Source organism: Notolepis coatsorum (genome assembly GCF_963971535.1).
Source record: "Notolepis coatsorum genome assembly, chromosome: 5".
NCBI classification, from domain to species: Eukaryota; Metazoa; Chordata; class Actinopteri; order Aulopiformes; family Paralepididae; genus Notolepis; species Notolepis coatsorum.
In genome coordinates this window covers 3,069,066-3,089,253 of record NC_140169.1, presented here as the reverse complement: position 1 = coordinate 3,089,253, position 20,188 = coordinate 3,069,066, and the positions used below count along the sequence as shown (strand labels likewise).

General features: G+C 45.6%; 1 protein-coding gene across 2 annotated transcripts in view; it reads left to right on the top strand.

Moving 5' to 3' along the window:
• cnot11 (CCR4-NOT transcription complex, subunit 11) overlaps positions 1-20,188 on the top strand; it is a 64,868-nt gene that overhangs the window by 6,370 nt on the left and 38,310 nt on the right. For both annotated transcript variants that reach the window (XM_084314909.1, XM_084314910.1), the window contains exon 4: positions 13,319-13,471. In XM_084314909.1, coding sequence (XP_084171035.1) covers positions 13,319-13,471 — 153 coding nt within the window. The remainder of the gene's footprint in view (positions 1-13,318; positions 13,472-20,188) is intronic.

Here is a 20,188-nt window from a genome sequence, read left to right as displayed (position 1 = left end):
TGTTTCTTCCGTGTAACAGTGATATTCACATTCGGGTGATGCCGTTTCAAATGCGTGATAAAGTGCCTTGCATTACAGTCACGAAAGGGGCTACGTGCCGGCCAGCGTTTCCGTTAGAACATATTCCTGCAAGATTTCTATCTCCGGACATATTCGAGAAATTCCGGTCAGAGTTTTAAACAGCAGTCTGTTATAATCACATTTTTATGAGCTAACGAATTCCGTTATATTGGACATTTGTATTAATTACATCAAGCGAAGAATGAGAAATTGATTTGCAGAATCAAATTACTATCTATCGCCTCCCAAGTTAGTGCGATACACTAATCCAGCATCAAGCTCCCGCCCCGCAGGCTCCCGCTGCAGCAGCTGTCACACGCACCCCCAAATTAATCTCGAGTCGACATCGCTTCACCTCGTTGTATCAGACACGTCACACATATCATAATGTTCAACTTCACACACAGCAAACTGTAGTTGATCATCACATTGCCTCGTTTGCTAGCTCGTCGCCACATGCAGAGAGGACGAGCCACATGCTCGTAATGCATTTGTTGATTTCATTACATTTAGTTATAATCAATAATATGCATTACTATGTGACACGGCAGTCAACCAACAGTTGCATATGATTAAAAAATGTCAACACTCACTCACCCCGTCTCTCGTTGTGCGAGAACAGCGGGTCGTCTGGTTGGTTCGACTTTGATATATCCCCATTGGAACAGGTGGACGGACGTCTGCGAGGCTCGCAACGGTAGCAGCAGACTGGGGATGCTCTTTGTGGTTCAATCAATAAAGTGTACTTTGTGTACGTTCAATCAATGTTATCTCTCGTACATCATAGAGGCTAGACTACTAGACTATAATGTCGTACCTCAGCCAGGAGAATTTAACTTTCCACTCGGGCCGCCGCCTGAACGCTCGACTTTTCTGTTTATTTTCCGCGGGAGCATCGGCGGTCTCTGACTTCAGAAGACTCATCTTCGTTGTCAATGTCATTATTATTAGACCTGCTTGTGCTTGGTTTCATGAAATATTTGTTAAGTTTAGCTTGTTTGGCCATCTCTCTCTCTCGCTCGTATACCTGTTTGTCGTTATGGTGGCTGGCCAGACAGGCTCAAAAAAAGAAAGAAAAAAAAAGATTCACATCTGAGCGGCGCCATCCGCGCTTTATCAGAGTGAAGCAACAATGAAACAAATGTAATGATTGTTTCGTTCATCGCATAGGCTATTTAATTTTAGCCTATTTTAATACAATTCAAATAATAAAATTGTGCTTAGAGGAATTATTTTCACCGGACATTATGACCGGAGAGATTTAAATATTCGGACTTCAACATATTTTGCCGGTCAAATACCGGTAATTACCGGCTAACGGAAACGCTGGTGCCGGCATTGTTCAACTTTATTGCGAACTTTATCACGCATTTGAAACGGCATCACCCGAATGTGAAACCCACTGTACCGAAAATCATACCGAACCGTGACCTCAAAACCGAGGTACGTACCGAACCGTGGATTTTGTGTACCGTTACACCCCTAGCTGATACCCATAGTAGGCTAATATAAGCCCCATTCAGTCCAGCTCTAATCTCCATCAGGGTTTCCCATTAATTACCTAGACTGTGGCGGCTAATTAGTCCCGCCACAGTTGCATATAAAAAAATATAATTAATAGTAATCCACTATATTTTTTTATTTTCTAAAAAATAAACCAGTTCAACACAGGAACCACCTTTGCTTCATTTCTTTGATGGCTCAAATGTCTGCTCTAGTCCAGTGGTTCCCAAACCTCTCCTCGAGACACCCCAGCCGTTCCATGTATTTGTTAAATTCCACCACCAGCACACCTTGATTCAACTAATAAAGGGCTAGTGAATCAGGTGTGCTGGTGGTGGAATTTAACAAATACATTGAATGGCTGGGGTGCTTCGAGGAGAGGATTGGGAAGCACTAGTCTAGTCGATTTTGTGTTTTGAGCACAAAGTTCATCATAGATCTAGCCTCTTTATTTTGCTCTCAAAGTGCACCAGATTGATGCATTTAACTTTAAAATGTTCTGGGGGGGCATGCCCCCGGACCCCCCTAGAGGGTCGGAGGCTCACCCCCCATAGTCTCGGGAAATCCAGTGGGAAACACTGCTCCATCATGTGGTATTTCTTCATCTAAAATATATGACCAGGCACTAGGGATGGGTACCGAATTCGGTACTTTTGAGGTACCGAACCGAAACACGTCGGTACTACCGAGTATCGAATCAAGTGAGAAACCGAAAAAAAAATAAAAAAAAAATAAAAAAAAATATTTTTTATTAATTTTTTTTTTTTTTTTTTTTTTACCTTTTTCTTTTCATGTCAACGTTCACACGCACAATATATGCTTGCCTAGGATTTGACTTGATTCAACAACAAAGCAGTCGGAGCAATGACAAGCCGAAAACTGTCGAAATTGTAGTTATTTGAAGTTTGGATTTTTTTTTACGACTGAGGTAAGTAAATAAAATTTCGACAGTTTTCGGCTTGTCATTGCTCCGACTGCTTTGTTGTTGAATCAAGTCAAATCCTAGGTAAGCATATATTGTGCGTGTGAACGTTGACATGAAAAGAAAAAAGTAAAAAAAAAAAAAAAAAAAAATTTAATAAAAAATATTTCTTTTTATTTTATTTTTTATTTTTTTTAAAGTACCGAAAAAAGGTACCGTTGGGTACCGGTATCGATTCACAGGTACCGGTACCGGTACCGGTATCGGTTCAAATGTGAAAGGTACCCATCCCTACCAGGCACAGATATATAGGGTCTTGTTAAGCAAGCTTAATTTTTTTTACATTATATGAAAGTACACGTTCTTGCCTTCAAAATAAGCCACCACTTGTACAAATCAGGCGGATACTTTTCAATCTATGTCTTATTAACAAAGATGATAACACAATAGCCCATTTTTAGCTACAGATCATCAAAGGGGCTGTTGGCTGTTCTCTTAACACTTTGATTACCACTGGTGAACATGGTAAAACCCTGTTAAATGCCACCACCGACTTCAATGATAGCGTTGTGAACGCATATTCTCTCTCTTAAATTATGTCTAATCTGCAACGGTATATCAATGACTTGTTTGCAGTCAACATTGTCGAAACTGATTGTTTTTTTATCTGTTCATTTTCGTTTTATAGCATTTTGAAAAGCCCTCGTTTTCAAGGAAAATATAAAGATTCCGTGATAAAATGCATTTACTGGAATATTCTGGATACACAAAAACGTTGACATTTTTCGGCCTATTTATGAATCGTTTTCAAATAAACGCTAGATTATCGATAGTATATGTGTACTTATGCATGCTATAGAGGCGGGCTGAAAAATATATTCTCTCATTTCCTCATCAGCGATCACAGCCACACACACACACGCATAGGGAGAAAGCTTATATCTCCGTGAAAACAGGTCTGATTATCCTAAGACTGGTCAAATAGATTCCTTACCTGAGATCAGATGTTATCCAAAAAGATTATTCCAATTCCTGATCGTCATTCCAAATATCGATCACGCTTATTGATTACAGTGTTGAGTCCTGTAAATACATAATCCACGCGTTTTCCGGGCCGGTGAGCACAATCGATCCTTCAGATGCCTTGAGGGAAAAATTAAATGAGGAAACTGACAAGACAAGATACAAGATACTTTAATGCCACACAACAATGGTTGGTGGTAATTGTTTTCGGTACAGATTGTTAAGCGCTGGTTACATCAAACATGAAACAGACATCAAAAACGTAAAAAACGCCCACCTCCCAATCCCACAATAAATACATATATACATAAATACATATAGGACAGTCACGGTAACAGTGTCAGTCAGTGACAGATGCTTGCCCGTCTGTGCAAAGGGGGGCGGGCCAGGGTGTTCAGTGTTCGGACTGCTGTGGGGAAAAAACTGTTTGTGAAGCAGTGTAATGTAATGGGGTGCAGTTACACAGGGAGAGACGATAGGGGGCGGTATCTTCCCAATTGAGCTCAGAGAGACTCTGCAGCACTAACCCGAGGCTCGATTGATGAAATATGAATTCAAATCGCCAATAAATAAAAATACGGCAAACAAACGATATGTCGTTGGCGGGCACTCAACTGGCGGCATGAACTAACGACTTATAGCGTTGGTGGCATCCAAAGTGTTAAGATGCATGCAGAACTACAAATACCCACTGGCCTTTGCCACCTAACCCTCCCCCACCTAACGCATTTTCCTGGCGAGAGGCATTCACTGGTAGGGGGTAGGTGCGTGAAAGTTAGTTAGATTATGATCATGACTCTACCACAAACGCAAACGCAGCCCGAGCTGTGAGTGAATTACGCGAAGGGGAGCATTATGGCAGGATACTTATTTTACGAAAAAGAGGGAGGCGTGGATGGAAGTGGCAATTTTTCAAAGTAAAATACCCGGAAGACGAATGAAAATAAAATACATTTCCTTTAAACAACTTTATTCTTTCTTTGCGGCCCGGTACCAAATGCAGAGAACATTTCAGAGCACTCAAAATTGCCAATATCTCAATTTCGATCTATTTCTGAATTGCGCAACATTTTGGGATTTTCTGAGGAATCGTGAGCTCCTTAACACATTGCCCGCCAGGCATTGTACCCATCTAATGCCCCTCTCTGCCAGCGCTATAAGTCTATGGAGTGGCTCACCTTCTTTGCAGGGCTATAACTTTAAAATGTTTTATTGCTATATTGACATTACTATGGCCCATTCAACATCGATTATCTATCGTTCAGGATGTGGGAACGTTATACTTTTTCATTCATACATTCATACAAAAATACCTTCTAGAATATAAGTGTTTTTATCGTTTTCTGCAGTAATTCCTAGAACGTGAGTTATAGGCCTAAATGCATATATAGATTATCGATTGCCGTTTCCCCCCTATACACGCTATATTAAAAAATGTAATTGTATATGATTGGTATACGTTATGCTTCATCATGCGTGGAGGAAAGGGGGGGGGGGGATCGTTTATAATTCCCAGATCATCAGTAAATGCTTTATGTAGTATGGGTGGATATATTGATCAGATGGTTTGCAAACAAGGAAACTCACAATTGGGTTAAAAATAACGTTGGTATCCTCTTACCATGCGCCAATGAGACTGGCGGTGAAAGATCCCAGGTATACGACGCCGATCGCCTAGGTCCATTTCCGGTTTGTATGTCGCAATAAACACCAAAATCATATTTATTATTAAGTTTAGAAAGCGATCCATTATGTACATTGTGTCTGTCGGGAGTCCCGTAACGAGATGTGACGGCCGGATGAATTTAATCGACGCACAGCCCCCATATCCTGTTGGTGAGTGTAACTCGCCCGACCATCCACCAGGCGGCGGTATTGAGCCGTCGTTGCCTTCACCTGTAGGGTCCAGCTGCAGCGTCGCGGCTGTATATATTTACAGTATGCCTCCTCTGTATGTATAGAAAATTATTATTTATATTATTTTACATAACAAAATAATATCTCTCTATACCCAAAGTTAGTCAACATGCTTTATTATGCCTAAAGTAATCTCTCTGACAAATGTCAAGAAAATAACTTAAAAATCAACCTATAACAAAATAATAGCTATTTTCAAGTCTTACTGGACAAAATAAACAACAAAAAAAATATGAATTAATGTTCAAAATAATACCTCTTCTGTATTAGAAAATCCAGCTTTAAAAAAATATGTTTATCTTTTCAATGTAATGTAAATTATAAAACGGTAACCTTTTGTTCAGGTGCAGACCTTCAACAGTTGCTAACAAATATTACAGGTGAACTGGGGGAGCTGAAATGTTGGCTTGATACTAACAAACTCTCCTTAAATATAAGTAAGTCTAAATGTATTTTGTTTGGTAATAAAAAAAATACATCCGGATACTCAAGTAGAGATATGCATAGATAATGTTCATCTTGAAAGAGTAAATGAATATACTTTTTTGGGTGTCGTGATAGACCAAAACCTCAGCTGGAAAACTCATATTAACTATGTAAAGAAAAAAACAGCGCGTAGCTTAGGTATCTTAAGAAAAACTAGACACACAATTTATTGTACTCTTTTATTACCATATCTAACTTACTGTATAGAAACTTGGGGAAACACATACAAAACTAATCTGAATCCTATTATCATCTTACAGAAAAAGGCAATAAGGGTTGTGAACAATGTTAGTTATCTCCATCCTACAAACACACTGTTTTCTTTTAACTAAGGGCATTAAAGTTCCTTGATTTAGTTGACCTTAAAACAGCAGAGATAGTTTTTAAAGCAAGAAGTTATAAACTGCCATGTAACTTACAAATTTTGTTTAAAGAACGAGAGGTGACGTATAATTTAAGAAGAACACTCAATTTGAAACAGCCTAGAGCTCGAACGTTAGGTTATGTATATAACCAAGTTCTGTTAATACTAGTGACGCTCAGCGTCTATTGCATATATCTTGCTTCAGCGTATATACACTGAATACATTTCAAAATGTACCTTTACATGCCAGCATTCATCTGGCCACACCCCCATCCGCTTACCTACATAAGCAGGGGTGGGACCACACACTCATCTCCTTCCCAACAAATTTCACCACAATGAAAAATCAAGGGCCGCAGCGGCCTCTAGATGCTGAGCGTCACTAGTATTAACAGAACTTGGTTATATACATAACCTAACGTTCTGTGTCATACTAGCTTCCGCTCAGCGTCTATTGCATAACAGGAGCTGAGCGGGAGCTAGAAGCTCGACAAATGAACCCCGCTGAGGCCCCCCACAACCATCAGAACAGGGAGGGCCGAGCCTCCCCGGACTCCCCCTAATGGAGGGCACCCCTCCTATTGGAGGTCCCCAGGAGGGCGACGGACCCGACCGTGCGAAGAGGCACTCAAGCAACTCAACGCACAGGGTGGGCCTGACCCCACGACTACACACACGCACAACCCGCATGCCACCCGGGAACGAACGGAGGGAACAACCTCGTTACTGCCCCCAGAATCACGGGGTCAAGGGCAAACCCAACCCCGTGGCAAGGCCGTAGCAGCGGAGTGCGAAGGAAGGCCCAGACCCACCAAAGGGACTGGACCCCCTGGAACGGGGGCCCGGAGAAGTCCATGATGCCAGCATCAAGACCCCACCAGGTGGGCACTTAGTGACCCCGCCCCCCACATCGCCAGCGTATTCGGACAAAGGCCCCTCAGCCGAGCGGGCCCTGTCCTCCCAATAGTCCACCGCCTGGCACACTGACCCTGCAGAACATGGCCGTAAGCACACAAAAAAGGTTAACCAACGGAAGCAGGCAGCGCACCGGGGAAAAACCAGGCAACAGGCTGTTAACCCGAGCCTGGAGACTGCGGACGAGACAGGCGCCAGAGGGGACAGCTGAACACAGCCGCCCCGGCGGAGGGGGCATATGCTGACGTTGTTGCATGACCAAGCCTCCATTTAAAAAAAAAAAAAACCACCCAGAGGGGTTGAGGCAGAGAAGGCTGACACGATTGGCAGACGTCATGAACGTGCAGGGGCACCCTCAACCGGGTAACCCGGGAGTTGACACTGCTCCAACACACCAGGGAATCAACCACCTTGGTGTTACCCAATGCGGTGGTTGTTCCTATAACCCCTCAAGAAAAAACTCAAACACACCTGCGGGTATACACCGGCTATACCGCAGTACAAGTGTTTCAGTTTTCAAAAAAGGGTTAACCCAGGCCTACGGGTCGACGAAACATTACTTCGGACCGGGCCCGGCGATACGGGAAGCACAGGGTCACCAGAGGAGCTCAAAGACCACCCCTACAGGCCCCTCTTCGCCATGCGTGAGAGAGCAGCGAAAAGAATGGAGAACCAGCCCCAAGCACACCGTACTTGGTATTCCCAGGCGGTCTCCCAACCAAGTACTAACCAGGACCAACCTGTGTAGCGGCCGAGATCTGACGAGATCGAGCGTGTACAGGTTGGCATGGCCGTAAGCCATTACGACAGTGCAGAGTACAAAATGTACCCAACCAGGGCCTCCATAGCGCTTAACCCTGTGACACCCGGACCAACCTGGCATTTTTCCCCCTGAAAAAAGCCCAAGTCCCTCAGGGTACCTGAACAGCAGATCTGCATCCCCGGCGGACAACGGGTTTAACTGATCCCGACCAGCGTGACCAGAACCAGTCCCGTGCCCTAACCACGCCGACATGCCTACTCCAGGAGAAGGGGCAGATATGCGTGTTGATCTTAAACATGAAAAGAAGGCGCCACCCAGACGTTCGGGGCGAACCCCTCTACATATGTTCAGATCCATTCCGTCATCATCCCCCAGATATGAACGAGAATCCGTCGACAACCAAAACAGGTCGTCGGAAGAGGAAAAACCTCCATCCCAGTTGCTTTATAAAAACGCCGTTTTAACCTCAAGCAACCAAGGCGTGCCAGTCAGTCGCCTGATTACAGAACACCCCGAGCTAGCACCATGCGTGCGTCGGGACACAACCACATCAATGAACAGGCTATTTAGACCCGTCATTGATTCCCCAAGGCGCCCAGGGGAACGACAAGAGGGGTGTGATACTTCCTAACTCCAACTCTTTTTAAAAGAAAAGAAGGAAGCACCAACAGTATGTATCCCAGTCTACACAGCCGGGGGTAAAACATTTTCACATTTTTACATCCCACCACCCTCCCATAGGAAGGAAACGGAAATCCCCAGAGAGACTTCCCACGCGAGCTGTACAGATTGAAAAGAATATATTGCACCTTGAGCCATGTAAAGGTTTGGTTTTAGGGCTCTCTGGGGAGGAGGCACTGAACCCATACACACTCAATAATCGAATTGAATCGAATACACACACAATAGAGTAGGACTCCTTCTTGAGGTTCCACTCACCTTGACAATCTGAGGAGGAGGCTCTGTACTCTGAGGAGGCTCCCTCACATGGAAGGAAAGTCCCAACTCACAGAAGGCCCGAATAGGAGTTTCGTGAGGAGGAGCCCTGACCACCCCCTGAAACAGATCCATCACATGGACCTGAACAGCAAACGGAAGTCCTACCAACAGAGACGCGCACAGTGACTTTCTCTATGGCGGGGGAATTTCTGCGGTGCACACGCCCAATATTCCAGGGCGTGGGACCAGGAAACTCCCTCCCCCCCTCACCCTGTAACGTGCCGAACCGCAACGTGACAGGAACCTTGAAGGACAGGCGGGTTTACCCCTGACCAACAGAAAAAAGGGGGAGAAAAGGTTACCAGTTCACCCCTTTACGACCCCACACCCATGATGCGATGTAATGACAAAAAAGAGTATGACGCACTCATAGTCGGCTCCATGAAGCGTCTAACAGCTTCACACAGCGCATGTGCCAACCTGCTATCTGATTTTTACTAAGGAAAAAACACAGAATAGAGAGGGCCCTCTCAAGAGCCCCGGTATCAGACTTACGCATGTGCTTCTGTGGCCAGCCCAACCCAGTTGTAGGTCACACGACACACACAACCCATTATCACCTACAAAAAATGGCAAAAAACACTCTACAGAGGAACGCCGTTTTTCATAATGAGAGAATACACAATTCTCGATTAGTATCGGCCACAGGCCTTGCTAAGCACACACGAAAAAGCGACCAAACAATCTTTTCTTTAGGAAAATAAAGTTTCTCAAGCGGTTAGCACAACCCCAACAACTAAGGGTTACATCGTATCCCTACCACACAGTTACACAATATAGTGTATAGGGATGGGTACCGAATTCGGTACTTTTGAGGTACTGAACCGAAACACATCGGTACTACCGAGTATCGAATCAAGTGAGAAACCCAAAAAAAAATAAAAAAGAAAGTAAAAAAAAAATATTTGTATTAATTTTCTTTTTTAACTTTTTTTTTTTTTTTTACTTTTCTTTTCATGTCAACGTTCACACGCACAATATATGCTTACCTAGGATTTGACTTGATTCAACAACAAAGCAGTCGGAGCAATGACAAGCCGAAAACTGTCGAAATTGTAGTTATTTGAAGTTTGGATTTTCTTTTTTTACGACTGAGGTAGGTAAATTAAATTTCTTGAGACTAAAGTACCGAAAAAAGGTACCGTTGGGTACCGGTATCGATTCACAGGTACCGGTACCGGTATCTGTTCAAATGTGAAAGGTACCCATCCCTAATAGTGTAACAACATGTCTGAGAGGAGGATGAAGAAGTCCCAGGGAACCGGGGGGAAACACAACCCTCCTACTTTACCCTTAATACGGCCAGTTAAACAGGTAAACCTGTTAATATGTGAACACACTGTTCATTGTCATTACAGGCTGAGAGAAGAATCATTCTTTACTCATATGTCACTAAGCATAGCTTTATAGGTTAGTTTAACCCCCTTAGTTGAGAGTGCACGGTACAAGAACACACATGATGTTTCTCAACACAACAAACCAGATCATTTTCACATCTGTAATAAACAACCCGATTTGCATGGAGAAGCTAATACCAGTGACAAGACAATTCACACATAACTCGCGTCGTATCCTAAATGTAGTGCAGCAACACACGTTTTGGAAAACATCGTTATTTACAAAACATTTAGAAGGGAAAGCAAGAAGAAGTGTTCAAGGTCTGGTCAGGACCTTGCCTACCCGGAGCGCAGATCAAGCGAATTGCAGTCTCTAACATGGCACCGAAGTAAACACAGCCTCCTGTGTTTGACGACACGGGCAGCTCGCTGCTCCAACCCGCCGCTACGGTGCTCCTTGTTGACGCTGTCCTCGCCGGTCTGGCTCAGGGCAGGTTCGACGAACATCCTCTGTCAAAGATGACGTCGTAGTCAAGAGTGTTTAAAACGTGTTATAGTCACAGCACGTTCAACAGTGTAGCACTAAGCTAACGGCCGCCTCGGCCGATAGCAGCAAGCTAACGTTTTCTAGCCTAGCCTAGGTAGGCCACAACTAGCACGCAAGCTAACGTTTCCTAGCCTAGTGACACAACAGGCTAACGCCGCAGCTAACAGCTGACTGGCTAACAGTAGGCCACAACTAGCACGCAAGCTAATCAGCTATCACCTGAACCTGTACACAATGATATAACAAGCCACACTTAGACATGCCGCCCTTCTGAAACCCTCCTCTGTTTAAGAGAGAAGAGAAACGAGACGTTAACACAGTTTTATAACAGTGATTTTACCAACATCCGACGGGGCCAGCACAATTCCCATCTGGGCTGTAGCTGACTTGAACACGGATCTTCCATGCCCATATTTCCTCGTGAGGGTATACTCTCATGTGTATATGAAAGACGGGGCCACACGGTGACAGAGAAACATCCACTTGTCCAGAAAACACAGGGATCACCAGTGTTACTGGTCGTGACCCACTAGTTAACTATAATGGGCTTCAGACCAAGTTCCTCCGCCGTCGCCTAAGAGGCTGAACAGAAGGACCCTAATCTGGGGCCGGTTTTCGTAAACATTGTCAGCCAGCCCCCATAGCACTAACAGACAAGCGGAGCTCGCAAGCAACATTACTCACCAACCTGGAACCCACCGCTTCTCACAACAGTCGGTGCGTCACTACAGTCCAGCTGCACCGTCTGAGGGTTTCACCCCGTCCAGCCGCAGCAAGGAGGACTGTAGTTGTGAGGCATGCAGCGGCGTGACTCCCAATACGAAAACCGATGGAGGTTTTTAGAATGATCACCATCTTCCAGACACTCCAGTACGAAGACAATATCGCCGTATTTTCTCGAAAATAGTGAGAGAGAAAATAAAGATATGATGTCAACGTACCTCCTTGTTCTTCCTTTCCTCAGAGTAAATATTTTTCTCCACGTCAAGTGGGCATGTGAGCAGCACTTGCTTGTGATGAAATTTGAGAAGGAGATGAGTGTGTGGTCCCACCCCTGCTTATGTAGGTAAGCGGATGGGGGTGTGGCCAGATGAATGCTGGCATGTAAAGTTACATTTAGAAATGTATTCAGTGTATATACGCTGAAGCGAGATATATGCAATAGACGCTGAGCGGAAGCTAGTATGACACAGAACCACACTTAAAAGTGTCTGTCAGTTAAAGGAGTGAAACTCTGGAACAATATACCGGATGAAATAAAAAACAGCAGGAGTATTTTTAAGTTTAAAAAGATGTTTAAAAACAGGGTTCTAGAATCTTATAGTCAAATTTAACTTACAATCTGTTTTTCTCTACCATGAAACTCGGGTATTGCAGATTAAGTTTTGATTTTCCTATGTTGGCTTATGTTCTTTTCGGGAACGGTTTTTGTTGATTGTTGATTGATTTTTTTGTTTGTTTTTATCTTGCAAATTGTAACTTTTTTTTTGTTCTTTTCTGGGTCGTTTTTTTTTTTTTTATTATTGTTTTTCTTTTGTTTTTTTATATTTTGAAAACTTTATAACTTTTTTGAATTTGTTTTTGAATTAGGGGTAGGTTGCTCTATAAGCCTTCGGCTTCAAACCTATCCTTTTCGTTTGTTTATTTGTAAAATCTTTCGAAAAATTTATTTGTTTATGTTTATTTATTTGTATGTGTAAACATTCGAAAATAAAATAATTCATTAATTCACTCACAAAGATACTAATTTAAAAGTGCACTATGCAGTTTCGGATTTGTTTATTTGTTAATTTGCAATTAGTGTACAAAACAAATGTATTACACATGTAATCCTTAGAATGATTGTATGAATGATACAATCATTCTAAGGATTACATGTGTAATACTGATTTGTTTTGTGGCATCTTATATCATCATAAATCAAACCAAAACATAATTTTGAGGCATCAACATTTATTTTTATTATTTGCTTTCTCTCTCTGTATAGCTTGCATACTTAAATTAATTCTGTCAACTTTGCCATCAAACTCTCGCCTCGCACAGTATTTCTGTGTCCATGTGAGCTTTGAGATCTCCGGCACCTTTATTAGACACAGAAACATTATGGTCAAGCTTTGCACGCGTTGCACTCCGCCTCCCATTTGTCTCGACCCGGTCGGTAAATTGGGAATTCTCTCTGCAGTTCATCTGTAATGTACGTTTTCGCTTTGGCATTGTGAGCAGAATCAATGCTGGTCCGACCCGTCTGCTTCCTCCTCTGTCTGTGTGTGAGCGCAGTGGCGCCACCCGCCCACAAAGCACTGAGAGCAGTCTTCTCTGGGAGTACGTCACACGCAACAGAGAGTACTGTAGTATTCAGTGCAACGCGCCAGTCAAGTTTGAGTGCATGCATAATGGTCCGGTGTAAAACAAGAGAAAAGAGAACGTTTGGTCACCCTACTCTAACATGGCCTCGATGTCTGTTGTTGTCTTTGCTGTCCAGAGCGTCAGTCAGAGCTTCCGACGCAGAGCAAGGCCAGTTTCCCCAGCATCCTCAACGATCCGGACCCTGATTCGTCCAACTCGGGGTTTGACAGCTCAGTGGCCAATCAGATCACTGAGACTCTGGTCACTGGGCCCCGCCCTCCACTGGAGAGTAAGCAGAGTTCTATTTCTCCTGTGTTTTTACCATGTCCCAGCAGTTCTACTCATTATATCTTTATTTATTTATTTTTACTATTTAAATATTTATTGAATATAGAATATTTGTTGTAAATCTACCCTCGTGTATTTCCTGTTCATTTGAAGGGTTGAGAGGAGAGAGAGAGGTTTAGAGGAGAGAGGTTTAGAGGAGAGAGGTTTAGGAGAGAGAGGTTGAGAGGAGAGAGGTTTAGGAGAGAGAGGTTGAGAGGAGAGAGGTTGACAGGAGAGAGAGAGGTTGAGAGGAGAGAGAGGTTGACAGGAGAGAGAGGTTGACAGGAGAGAGGTTGAGAGGAGAGAGAGAGGTTGAGAGGAGAGAGAGGTTGACAGGAGAGAGGTTGAGAGGAGAGGGAGGTTGACAGGAGAGAGAGAGGTTGATAGGAGAGATGGAGGTTGATAGGAGAGATGGAGGTTGACGGGAGAGAGGTTGAGAGGAGAGAGAGGTTGAGAGGAGAGGGGTTGAGAGGAGAGAGCGAGGTTGATAGGAGAGGGGTTGAGAGGAGAGAGAGGTTGAGAGGAGAGGGGTTGAGAGGAGAGAGAGGTTGACAGGAGAGAGGTTGAGAGGAGAGGGAGGTTGACAGGAGAGAGGTTGAGAGGAGAGGGAGGTTGACAGGAGAGAGGTTGAGAGGAGAGAGAGAGGTTGAGAGGAGAGAAAGTTTGAGAGAATAGAGGTTGAGAGGAGAGAAAGACGTTGAGAGGAGAGAGGTTGAGAATAGAGGTTGAGAGGAGAGAGAGGTTGAGAGGAGAGAGAGGTTGAGAGGAGAGAGAGGTTGAGACAGAGAGAGGTTGAGACAGAGAGAGGTTGAGACAGAGAGGTTGAGAGAGAGAGAGGTTAAGACAGAGAGAGGTTGAGACAGAGAGAGGTTGAGAGAGAGAGAGGTTGAGACAGAGAGGTTGAGAGACAGAGAGGTTGAGACAGAGAGAGGTTGAGACAGAGAGAGGTTGAGACAGAGAGAGGTTGAGACAGAGAGAGGTTGAGAGAGAGAGAGGTTGAGAGAGAGAGGTTGAGACAGAGAGAGGTTGAGACAGAGAGAGGTTGAGACAGAGAGAGGTTGAGACAGAGAGAGGTTGAGAGAGAGAGAGGTTGAGACAGAGAGAGGTTGAGAGAGAGAGAGGTAGAGAGAGAGAGAGGTTGAGACAGAGAGAGGTTGAGAGAGAGAGAGGTTGACGGGAGAGAAAGTTTGAGACAGAGAGGTTGAGACAGAGAGAGGTTGAGAGGAGAGAGAGGTTGACGGGAGAGAAAGTTTGAGAGAATAGAGGTTGAGAGGAGAGAGAGTTTGAGAGGAGAGAGAGGTTGAGACAGAGAGAGGTTGAGACAGAGAGAGGTTGAGACAGAGAGAGGTTGAGAGGAGAGAGAGTTTGAGACAGAGAGAGGTTGAGACAGAGAGAGGTTGAGAGAGAGAGAGGTTGAGACAGAGAGAGGTTGAGACAGAGAGAGGTTGAGACAGAGAGAGGTTGAGACAGAGAGAGGTTGAGAGAGAGAGAGGTTGAGACAGAGAGAGGTTGAGACAGAGAGAGGTTGAGACAGAGAGAGGTTGAGACAGAGAGAGGTTGAGAGGAGAGAGAGTTTGAGACAGAGAGAGGTTGAGAGGAGAGAGGTTGAGAGGAGAGAGAGTTTGAGACAGAGAGAGGTTGAGACAGAGAGAGGTTGAGACAGAGAGAGGTTGAGACAGAGAGAGGTTGAGACAGAGAGAGGTTGAGAGGAGAGAGAGGTTGAGACAGAGAGAGGTTGAGACAGAGAGAGGTTGAGAGGAGAGAGAGGTTGAGACAGAGAGAGGTTGAGAGAGAGAGAGGTTGAGACAGAGAGAGGTTGAGACAGAGAGAGGTTGAGACAGAGAGAGGTTGAGAGAGAGAGAGGTTGAGACAGAGAGAGGTTGAGACAGAGAGAGGTTGAGACAGAGAGAGGTTGAGAGAGAGAGAGGTTGAGACAGAGAGAGGGAGAGACAGAGAGAGGTTGAGAGGAGAGAGGTTGAGAGGAGAGAGAGTTTGAGACAGAGAGAGGTTGAGACAGAGAGAGGTTGAGACAGAGAGAGGTTGAGACAGAGAGAGGTTGAGAGGAGAGAGAGGTTGAGACAGAGAGAGGTTGAGACAGAGAGAGGTTGAGAGGAGAGAGAGGTTGAGACAGAGAGAGGTTGAGACAGAGAGAGGTTGAGACAGAGAGAGGTTGAGACAGAGAGAGGTTGAGACAGAGAGAGGGAGAGACAGAGAGAGGTTGAGACAGAGAGAGGTTGAGACAGAGAGAGGTTGAGACAGAGAGAGGTTGAGAGAGAGAGAGGTTGAGACAGAGAGAGGTTGAGACAGAGAGAGGTTGAGAGAGAGAGAGGTTGAGACAGAGAGAGGTTGAGACAGAGAGAGGTTGAGACAGAGAGAGGTTGAGACAGAGAGAGGTTGAGACAGAGAGAGGGAGAGACAGAGAGAGGTTGAGACAGAGAGAGGTTGAGACAGAGAGAGGTTGAGAGGAGAGAGAGGTTGAGACAGAGAGAGGTTGAGACAGAGAGAGGTTGAGACAGAGAGAGGTTGAGACAGAGAGAGGTTGAGACAGAGAGAGGTTGAGACAGAGAGAGGTTGAGACAGAGAGAGGTTGAGACAGAGAGAGGTTGAGACAGAGAGAGGTTGAGACAGAGAGAGGTTGAGACAGAGAGAGGTTGAGACAGAGAGAGGTTGAGACAGAGAGAGGTTGAGAGAGAGAGAGGTTGAGACAGAGAGAGGTTGAGACAGAGAGAGGTTGAGAGAGAGAGGTTGAGAGAGAGGTTGAGAGAGAGAGAGTGAGAGAGAGGTTGAGAGAGGTTGAGAGAGAGAGAGGTTGAGACAGAGAGAGGTTGAGAGAGAGAGAGGTTGAGACAGAGAGAGGTTGAGAGAGAGAGGTTGAGAGAGAGAGGTTGAGACAGAGAGAGGTTGAGACAGAGAGAGGTTGAGACAGAGAGAGGTTGAGACAGAGAGAGGTTGAGAGAGAGAGGTTGAGAGAGAGAGAGGTTGAGAGAGAGAGAGGTTGAGAGAGACAGAGGTTGAGACAGAGAGAGGTTGAGACAGAGAGAGGTTGAGAGAGAGAGGTTGAGAGAGAGAGGTTGAGAGAGAGAGGTTGAGACAGAGAGAGGTTGAGACAGAGAGAGGTTGAGAGAGAGAGGTTGAGACAGAGAGAGGTTGAGACAGAGAGAGGTTGAGACAGAGAGAGGTTGAGAGAGAGAGGTTGAGACAGAGAGAGGTTGAGACAGAGAGAGGTTGAGAGAGAGAGGTTGAGAGAGAGGTTGAGACAGAGAGGTTGAGACAGAGAGAGGTTGAGAGAGAGAGAGGTTGAGACAGAGAGAGGTTGAGACAGAGAGAGGTTGAGACAGAGAGAGGTTGAGACAGAGAGAGGTTGAGAGAGAGGTTGAGACAGAGAGAGGTTGAGACAGAGAGAGGTTGAGACAGAGAGAGGTTGAGACAGAGAGAGGTTGAGAGAGAGAGAGGTTGAGAGAGAGAGAGGTTGAGAGAGAGAGAGGTTGAGACAGAGAGAGGTTGAGACAGAGAGAGGTTGAGACAGAGAGAGGTTGAGACAGAGAGAGGTTGAGACAGAGAGAGGTTGAGACAGAGAGAGGTTGAGACAGAGAGGTTGAGAGAGAGAGAGGTTGAGACAGAGAGAGGTTGAGACAGAGAGAGGTTGAGAGAGAGAGAGGTTGAGACAGAGAGGTTGAGACAGAGAGAGGTTGAGAGAGAGAGAGGTTGAGAGAGAGAGAGGTTGAGACAGAGAGGTTGAGACAGAGAGAGGTTGAGACAGAGAGAGGTTGAGACAGAGAGGTTGAGACAGAGAGGTTGAGACAGAGAGAGGTTGAGACAGAGAGAGGTTGAGACAGAGAGAGGTTGAGACAGAGAGGTTGAGACAGAGAGAGGTTGAGACAGAGAGAGGTTGAGAGAGAGAGGTTGAGACAGAGAGAGGTTGAGAGAGAGAGAGGTTGAGACAGAGAGGTTGAGACAGAGAGAGGTTGAGAGAGAGAGAGGTTGAGAGAGAGGTTGAGACAGAGAGAGGTTGAGATAGAGAGAGGTTGAGACAGAGAGAGGTTGAGACAGAGAGAGGTTGAGACAGAGAGAGGTTGAGACAGAGAGAGGTTGAGAGAGAGAGAGGTTGAGAGAGAGAGAGGTTGAGAGAGAGAGAGGTTGAGAGAGAGAGAGGTTGAGAGAGAGAGGTTGAGAGAGAGAGGTTGAGACAGAGAGAGGTTGAGACAGAGAGAGGTTGAGACAGAGGTTGAGACAGAGGTTGAGACAGAGAGGTTGAGAGAGAGAGGTTGAGACAGAGAGAGGTTGAGACAGAGAGGTTGAGACAGAGAGAGGTTGAGAGAGAGAGAGGTTGAGACAGAGAGAGGTTGAGACAGAGAGGTTGAGACAGAGAGAGGTTGAGACAGAGAGAGGTTGAGACAGAGAGAGGTTGAGACAGAGAGAGGTTGAGAGAGAGAGAGGTTGAGACAGAGAGGTTGAGAGAGAGAGGTTGAGACAGAGAGGTTGAGACAGAGAGAGGTTGAGACAGAGAGAGGTTGAGAGAGAGAGGTTGAGACAGAGAGAGGTTGAGAGAGAGAGAGGTTGAGACAGAGAGAGGTTGAGACAGAGAGGTTGAGAGAGAGGTTGAGACAGAGAGAGGTTGAGACAGAGAGAGGTTGAGACAGAGAGGTTGAGACAGAGAGAGGTTGAGAGAGAGAGAGGTTGAGAGAGAGAGAGGTTGAGAGAGAGAGAGGTTGAGACAGAGAGAGGTTGAGAGAGAGAGAGGTTGAGAGAGAGAGAGGTTGAGACAGAGAGGTTGAGACAGAGAGAGGTTGAGACAGAGAGAGGTTGAGACAGAGAGAGGTTGAGACAGAGAGAGGTTGAGACAGAGAGAGGTTGAGACAGAGAGAGGTTGAGAGAGAGAGAGGTTGAGACAGAGAGAGGTTGAGAGAGAGAGGTTGAGACAGAGAGAGGTTGAGAGAGAGAGAGGTTGAGAGAGAGAGAGGTTGAGAGAGAGAGAGGTTGAGACAGAGAGAGGTTGAGACAGAGAGAGGTTGAGACAGAGAGAGGTTGAGAGAGAGAGAGGTTGAGACAGAGAGGTTGAGACAGAGAGAGGTTGAGACAGAGAGAGGTTGAGAGAGAGAGAGGTTGAGAGAGAGAGGTTGAGACAGAGAGAGGTTGAGACAGAGAGAGGTTGAGACAGAGAGGTTGAGACAGAGAGAGGTTGAGACAGAGAGAGGTTGAGAGAGAGAGAGGTTGAGAGAGAGAGAGGTTGAGACAGAGAGAGGTTGAGAGAGAGAGAGGTTGAGACAGAGAGAGGTTGAGAGAGAGAGAGGTTGAGAGAGAGAGAGGTTGAGAGAGAGAGAGGTTGAGACAGAGAGAGGTTGAGACAGAGAGAGGTTGAGACAGAGAGAGGTTGAGACAGAGAGAGGTTGAGACAGAGAGAGGTTGAGACAGAGAGGTTGAGACAGAGAGAGGTTGAGACAGAGAGGTTGAGACAGAGAGAGGTTGAGACAGAGAGAGGTTGAGACAGAGAGGTTGAGACAGAGAGAGGTTGAGAGAGAGAGAGGTTGAGAGAGAGAGAGGTTGAGAGAGAGAGAGGTTGAGACAGAGAGAGGTTGAGACAGAGAGAGGTTGAGACAGAGAGAGGTTGAGACAGAGAGAGGTTGAGAGAGAGAGAGGTTGAGACAGAGAGAGGTTGAGAGAGAGAGAGGTTGAGACAGAGAGGTTGAGACAGAGAGAGGTTGAGACAGAGAGAGGTTGAGACAGAGAGAGGTTGAGACAGAGAGAGGTTGAGACAGAGAGGTTGAGACAGAGAGAGGTTGAGAGAGAGAGAGGTTGAGAGAGAGAGAGGTTGAGAGAGAGAGAGGTTGAGACAGAGAGAGGTTGAGACAGAGAGAGGTTGAGAGAGAGAGAGGTTGAGAGAGAGAGAGGTTGAGACAGAGAGGTTGAGACAGAGAGAGGTTGAGACAGAGAGAGGTTGAGACAGAGAGAGGTTGAGACAGAGAGGTTGAGAGAGAGAGAGGTTGAGAGAGAGAGAGGTTGAGACAGAGAGAGGTTGAGAGAGAGAGGTTGAGAGAGAGAGAGGTTGAGAGAGAGAGAGGTTGAGACAGAGAGGTTGAGACAGAGAGAGGTTGAGACAGAGAGAGGTTGAGACAGAGAGAGAGGTTGAGACAGAGAGAGGTTGAGACAGAGAGAGGTTGAGACAGAGAGAGGTTGAGAGAGAGAGAGGTTGAGACAGAGAGAGGTTGAGACAGAGAGAGGTTGAGACAGAGAGAGGTTGAGAGAGAGAGAGGTTGAGACAGAGAGAGGTTGAGAGAGAGAGAGGTTGAGACAGAGAGAGGTTGAGACAGAGAGAGGTTGAGACAGAGAGAGGTTGAGACAGAGAGAGGTTGAGACAGAGAGAGGTTGAGACAGAGAGAGGTTGAGAGAGAGAGGTTGAGACAGAGAGAGGTTGAGACAGAGAGGTTGAGACAGAGAGAGGTTGAGACAGAGAGAGGTTGAGACAGAGAGAGGTTGAGAGAGAGGTTGAGACAGAGAGGTTGAGACAGAGAGAGGTTGAGACAGAGAGAGGTTGAGAGGAGAGAGAGGTTGAGACAGAGAGAGGTTGAGAGAGAGAGGTTGAGACAGAGAGAGGTTGAGACAGAGAGAGGTTGAGAGAGAGAGAGGTTGAGAGAGAGAGGTTGAGACAGAGAGAGGTTGAGACAGAGAGAGGTTGAGAGAG